We start from the raw sequence: 7,468 nt of genomic DNA, 5'->3' as shown, positions 1-7,468 counted from the left end.
CTGAGTGTTTTAAGAGCTAGACAGATGAGGTGGACCAAGTAATCTTCCACATATATTCTTTGAAGGAGGCAAAATATATGGAAGATTGAAGAAGAAAACGTGTTTGGGGACAGGTCCATTTGTGAGATGGACTCTAGTTCTACAAAGTATCACCTAAGACCATGTTTGCACATATAGCTTTGGATATGGTTTTTCACAATTGTAACAATGTCAATCAGACACATGACCTTCCATATTTCTAAGAATCCTAAACTCTGTTACTTTTACTTCATCACAAAGTCCTATTTAATGCTTGAATATACATCAAGATGTTCATGGAATTCTTCCATTCTCATTTCATGAATGTGTTATACAGAAATGTATTTTATATGTTGATCGTGGAAGTGATCCAGTGCACCTTACTGATGATTCCTTTTGCGTAGAGACGATACCATCAACTGTACTGGTGTCACTGTTCATTGGGTTTTCTGTCATCACTAAAGGACATATTTTAATAATACAAGGACTGCATTTCAAATCTGGATATCCAAAAACAGATACTAATGTATGAAAACTGGACATTTTTAAATGTTGCTATGCATGCATTATTATTATGTTATGTATAATAAGTTGGCAGCGTGTTGGGCGAGGGGCTGCATTGGCAGAATGACATGTATGCTGAGCCCAGCAGATTTAAATGGATAAATCTAGTGACATAACAAAAGTTTATTTTCTGTGTGATGGGTTGGGAACAAGAGACTGGCACTGGAATTAAGATTCATCTAAATAATGTATGGTTGGGGTTTAGGCATACAACTGCTATGTTGTATCTATAACAAATGCAGACAACCCAGGAAAGCTTTAAAATATCAAACGGGTGTTAACCTTGGGAAAGAGACATGACACTTCTAATCATGGTAATTTCTTAAATGGGGGAAATAAGGTACCTATCGAGAATTCCTTGTACCTATAGGAGTATTTTTACTAAGCAGGATTCAGTGACCTGATAGAGATCAGTAAATGTGTTTCAAATCTTGCTGTAATAAATTCATATTAGTATGTGATGGCTATCTTATAAGGGGAATGGTGAAATTGTTTTTCTGTGTACAGTAATGCCTCTGGAGGGAGCCAAGAGGCAAGTACCTCTTTGCCAGTAAATACCTAGACATTCTGATATATAGATTAACAAGGAGCAAATTACATCAATTATAGATAGAATGGTTAGTCATTTGACTCTCGACATCTATGCTCTCTAAGAACTAATCAGTTAGTCTCTTTCCCCTACAGTCCTGAAAACCTCTCTTTAGGTACTTAAATAATTCAAATAAATCCACCATATTGCAGGTCCAACCCAGACTGTATAAAAAGATTTCTCATCATGTTGTCATTGCTTCCTTTGACAATTGCCTTAAATTGGTATCCTCTGGTTCTCGAGAATACTGCCAATTGGAGCAATAGCTCCCCATCTATTCTGTTCGGACTCCTCACGATTTTGAACATTTCTATCAAATCTCCTCACAATCCTATCTAAGGAGGACAGCCCCAACTTCAATCTATCCTTGGAACCATTCTTGTAAATCTTTTAGAGTACCCCCACTCTGAAACTTTCTCATTTTTCTTAAGGTGCAATGCCCAGAACTGGTCACAATTCTCTGGCTGAGGCTGAACCAGTGGCTTATAAAGGTTGACCATAATCTTCTTGTTTAATACCTCTATTTATAAAGCCCAGGATCCCTTATGTTTCATTCACTACTTTCAACAGGCCTTCAGCAATTTCTGCACACATGCACCCAGGTTCTGACTGTCCTTCTGTTTAAATCTTACACAGAGTCTCTATCATTAGGCTGCTCTTGTTTCAAAATGATATTCACATTCTAGGATTAAATAACTGTGATACCAGTTATTGGTAGTTTAAGAAATAATGTGGAGTTGATGGCCAGAAAATTGTACAACGGGTTAAACTTTAATACATTATTCAATTAATTTTTGTGTAATTCTGTACATTTGATTTAACATTTGACTGATTTGAAGTCATCGCTGTTATCATTATATCCTCTTTTTCAAATTCGTCGTGATCAGTAGTGATGTGACATGGCAATCTGTTAAGCTGAGGCATGAGCAAAGGATTTGCGCTCATTGGCAATCAGTTGATGTTTGTGGTCTTTTCTTGTCTTCTTTCAAAAAGCCTGAACAACAAACAGATGTCTTTGCATATATCTGACAGCACTTACGCATTTCTTGGATCACATGCTGACATTTGCTCTCCTGATAATTGTAAGCTATAAAAGAAGCATGAAAAAGTATGCATCATCCCCGTTTCATAGGTGTTCATCCCAGTATTTCTTTCATACAGAGTATCTATCACAGACCCCAGCTAGTTGTCTGGCAGCACTGAACAGAAAGCCAAAATTCTTTTCCTCCAGAAATTACTCTGTTCAGTTCATTAGTTTACGTTGAGAAGTTAAACCATAATACAATGTGATGAAGATAAAACTGTTATGATCCCAGCTCATTGTTACTATTGGACAAGTCAGATCTAGGGTGGAGACCTAACCTTTTTTTTGTTTAGCGATGTGGATGGCTGTTACTGAACAGAGCGACAGGAGTCAGCTTACACTTATCAGACAAAATATTAATTATGTTACACCAGTCTTTGACTCATACCATACCTCTAACGAAGGATCATCCAGATTCAATATTAACTCTGTTCATATATCCAAAGATGGTGTCAGACCTGAGATTTTCCAGCATTTTGTTTTTGTTGCATCTTCTCTCAGTTGGCTGGATAGCAGGTTTGTGATGTAGCGCGACATTAACAGCGCAGGTTCAATTCATGTACTGGTCGAGGTTATTTGTGATGGCCCTGCCTTCTGAACCTTCTCCCTTGTGTGTGGTGTGGCGATCCTTAGGTTAAATCACCACCAGTCAGCACTCTCCCTCAATGGGGACAGCAACCTATGATCATCTGGGACTATGGCACCTTTACCTTTTCTGATATATATAGATTTGTACTGATAACACCAGGATACAAAATCTATCTTATACTCTGATGTTCTCAGGCAGTATTCAATCCATGTAAACCAAAAGGCAAACAGTGGTCAGAAATCCCAAACTCTGAAACCAAGTGGCAGATGCCACCAAAAACAACTTCTATGGATTTCTCAGTACTTGTCCCACTGTGAGCTGGTTTCATTGGAATTCTTTTACATAAGGATTTCCAATCTCCACTCTCAAAGAACATGCCTTGAAATCTTCCTCAAAGGATGCTTTCTCTTGAAGTCTTTATCAAGGATCCACCTCCAATTTTCAACTGTCCTGCAGCACCAGATTAATTCAAGCTTCCTTTCTACACAATCTCACAGATACCCAGCTATGCCAACAGAACTGCTTCTAAGGCTCGTAGTAAGGACTCAACATCCTTATGGTCATCTTGGACCTCTGGCTTCTCATAAGCCCACTTTGCTTTCCATCTGCTTTCTGCAGCTTTATCTTTTTAACTTGGAGCCCCTACCTGAACTTCACTGAACATGACCTGTTTCTCAAATTCCCGTCCTTGTTTCTTGACTTCACTTTCTTTCTGGAACCCTCTTCTGTCACATTCCCTGGTTTCTGGGACTTGTTTTCTGTAATATTGTCTGTTCTGGCCATTTCAGTGCAAAGCTCCTTGCTTCTAGGTTATATTCTCTCAACTGCACTCAAGTTGCCTTTGCTTTTCTGTGTGGGCCCTTGGTTGCCAGGCAAAAGCCCAGTTTTTTGTATTGTATTTCTTTTAGATCTGTAATAACCTTATTAAAAACGTAAGCATCTAAACAAACCCACAGCCTTACAGGCAACTTTTAAAAATGAAACTTAAACTTTAAACTATATCTTATGTCCAACTCACATAAAGCAAATATAGATTATCTAAAACTATATCTATTTCTGAACCACATGTTTCTTGCCCATCAGTTTCTCTTCCTCTTATGAAGGCACTAACTCATGGTTCTGTGGGTTCAAATGGCCAGTCTTTGTATGCAGATCTTGATATTCTGTGACAGGCCATTGAATTGTGGGATATTACTGAAGGAGAGACTCTGGAATACATTGAGCACGTCTCATAATTTGGCCACTTTGATCAAAAGGCCTCAATTGGCAAGGAGGTTCAACATTTGGTCAGCCTGGGCAGTTCAGCCTTCTACAAATTACAAGCAACAATGTTTGATCACAAAAACCACTGTAACATAACAGCTGTTCTGTACACTAGGACTTTTGTTACTACCACACACCTGTACTGCAGTAATGCCTGGGTTATATATCAGCAACATGCAACAACACGACAGAAAATTGTATATTTAATATTAGTGATAAAGTGTCAAACACCTTGTGAAACACAGAAAATATCGACAAAATTTATCTTATACTCTAATGTTCTCAGTCAGTTTTCAGTCCAAGTAAACCAAGAGGCAAACAGCGGTCAGATATCCCAAACTCTGAACCAAGTGGCAGATGCCACCCAAAACAACTGTGACAGATTTCTCAGCTCTTGTCCCACTGTGAGCCAGCTGGTCTCACTGGAATTCTTTCTTTTACATAAGGATTTCCAATCTCCACTCTCAAAGAACGTGCATTATCTTAGTGTCTCAATAAAATTAATTTAAGATACATAATACTGTGTATATGAGTGTTAGACTGAGATACTTCAAACTAAGTACATGGAGTGAAATGGGAAAATGCTGAATTTTACCTTGTAAGCACTTCTGTATTTCACAGGCCTGTTTCTGGCAGGGATCTTTGGTAGACATGGCAGTATGCCTGAAAAAGAGAAGAGCATATATGTCACTTTTTGTTTTGCATTTTTATACAGTTGTCTCACTTCCCTTGGATACTCTAAAAAGAAAGCTTCAATCATAGGAAAATGATCTGTTTATCAAATTTATGTAAGGCAGGACACTCACAATTATAGGTCATATTCCAAGCTTATTAAGAAAGTCTAATAACTGAGTGATGCATCTTTAAAAGATGCTTTAGAAACCTGCCCAAACTAAGTTGAAATTCTAAGATAAAAGCAAAATATTGTGGATGTTGGAATCTGAAACAAAAACAGAAATGCTGCAAAATCTCAGCAGGTCTGACAATATCTGAGGAGAGAAAATAGGGCCAATGCTTTGAGCCTGGATGATCCTTTGTCACAGCGCCACAAATGCTGTCAGACCGGCTGAGATTTCCCTGCATTTTCTGTTTTTACGTTGAGTTGAAATTCTCGTCAGTTAGCAAACAGGATCTGGCATCTTTATTGAGCTCAGGACTAAATCAAGTCTGATTGAGAGAGCTTTATAAGGAACTGATGTGATCATTTGTGTAGTAGATGGTATTTTTCTGTTCCTGCAGCAAAGATATGCAGTTGGCAAAGAATAGAGTTCCATCCTTCAGCGAACCTTGACTACATGGTCTAAGTAGAAAAAATATCCTTTTAATTGTTGCAAATGAAATATTGATCTCCGAATATAAAATATCCTGTATATCTGAGCTAATCAGCTGTAAGTGTTACTCACATTTTGCATCTGTAACATTTTCATGTGATATTGAGCTGTAATAGCCATATGCAAAATGCAAGACTTTTAAGTAGATATTTAGAGAAACAATAAAAATTCATGAGATGATTAGAAATCTGTTGATTTCATTTGTAATTAAATAAGGTCATAGCCAGCTCAACAGCATGGAGCTGCCAACACTGACGCCAGATTTCTTGTTTAGGTCAGAAATAAGAGTTACATTTAAGAGTTGATTTAGTCATTTTAAATGGAAAAAAAAGTCCCAAAGTGCATTTATACTGTAACTTCTCAGTTTCTATTTCACAAACATGCTGAAGTCTCTACATCATTTGAGAAGTGAAGCATAGAAGGGGACCATTTGGCCCATTTTGTCCAAACTGAACCAAAGACATGCAGCTGCCCTATCTAATCCCATTTTTCTGCACACAGTCCACTGCCCTCCAGCTTATAGAACTTAAGGTGCAGATCCAGGTACTTCTTAAAAGTTTCTGCCTGCACTACCAATTCAGACAGCAAATTCCAGGCACCCACCACCCTCCACGTAAAAAAATCTTAACGTCCCCTCTAATCTTTCTGCCACTTAGCCTGAATCAATGATCTCTGATTTTTGAATAGTTCTGATATGGGACTCTCCAGAGAAGGTACGTCTGTTTCAAATTTTAAGAACTGGTGCCTTCATCGTCATACCAAACCAAGAAGTAGGGAAGTTCTGTTTAAGAAGTGAGTTTTGGGCAGCTACCTTGTATTTTCAAAATTTCCAAATAAGTGTCAAATAATTCCAAAACTTAAAAATTCAAAAAATGAACAGTTCTGTTCCAAGTTTCAAAACTATTGTTATTATAATAACCAGCTCCACCCTGTTTACATTGCCTAGCAGGAATTTTGTTCCAAATTCTGGCAGTAGCTAAAACATTTATATTAGCTGTAGACAGCAATAAGTATCCCATGATTGTACCATCACTGTATGTGGTGTCTACAAAGTTAACATTAAAATCCAAAGTTGACCGTATTACTGCCCACTATTGGTTTTGGATATGGCAACAAGTGTAAACACTATCTTGAGCCGGTTTCAAAACCTCTGCTAAGTTTGCTGATGCCTCTAAAATTACGTCCTCCCATCAAGATATATCCTACTCCTAAACACCCAAGTTGAGGTGACTTTAGTTTACCTACTTTGGTATATCTCTCAACTACATAGAAGAAATCTCCATGTGTTTGCATTCACGGTGGCACTGTGGTTAGCACTACTGATAAACAAAGCCAGAGACCCAGTTTGATTCCCAGCTCCAGTCACTGCACAGAATTTGCACATTCTCCCCATATCTGTATGGGTTTCCTCCAGATGCTCTGGTTTCCTTCACAGTCTGAAAGATGCACTGGTTAGGTGAACTGGCTATGATAAATTCTCTCTGTGTCCCCAAACAGGCACCGGAGTGTGGAGACCAGGGGATTTTCATAGTAACTTCATTGCAGTGTTAATGTAAGCCTACTTGTGACACTAATAAAACTTTAAACCAGTTTCTTCCTTTGGTCAAAGACTCACTGACGTTAATTTGCAATAACTAGGATTAATATTTTTATTCCACTTCATTTGGACTCTTAGCTGGGGGGAGGTTTATGCAAGAGCAGCTTCCTTTGAATCTCAGGATGTGAAAGTTAATAGCTTTTCTTTATGAGTCTGTTTAAAGATTATAACTCATTCTGTGAACAGTGATGTATTTTTCTCACCAGCCTGAATTCAGTCTCCTCCTGCCCTTCACCTGCTGGAAAGCCGGTGTCACCTCATAATCTGCTCGGGTTCAGCTCAGTATGAGCCGCTGAGAGGTAAATAACATCTCAACCCCGCCTGACAGCCCCCCCGAGTGAACAACGCGGACTCCCTCGGCCTTCCACGCCTGGTGTGATCACTCGGTTTATTTTTCTTTGCTGCCGCTCGCTCCGATTTCACTCGGCGAATG

The 7,468-nt window shown here is 38.6% G+C and overlaps 1 protein-coding gene across 1 annotated transcript; it reads right to left on the bottom strand.

Moving 5' to 3' along the window:
* Nucleotides 1-1,921: 1,921 nt before the first annotated feature.
* cmc4 (C-x(9)-C motif containing 4 homolog (S. cerevisiae)) lies at nt 1,922-7,416 on the bottom strand. The gene is made up of 3 exons (XM_080187675.1): nt 7,239-7,416; nt 4,703-4,770; nt 1,922-2,258 (listed from the first exon to the last, which is right to left on the bottom strand). The coding sequence occupies exons 2-3, from the start codon at nt 4,758-4,760 to the stop codon at nt 2,113-2,115; spliced, it is 204 nt and encodes a 67-aa protein (XP_080043801.1). The 5' UTR covers nt 4,761-4,770; nt 7,239-7,416; the 3' UTR covers nt 1,922-2,112.
* Nucleotides 7,417-7,468: the final 52 nt, after the last annotated feature.

The sequence above is a fragment of the Carcharhinus amblyrhynchos genome, chromosome 4 (genome assembly GCF_965287045.1).
Source record: "Carcharhinus amblyrhynchos chromosome 4, sCarAmb.v2.hapA, whole genome shotgun sequence".
Lineage (NCBI taxonomy): Eukaryota > Metazoa > Chordata > Chondrichthyes > Carcharhiniformes > Carcharhinidae > Carcharhinus > Carcharhinus amblyrhynchos.
The sequence above is the reverse complement of the archived record's forward strand: the minus strand, read 5'-3'. Positions and strand labels throughout refer to the sequence as shown.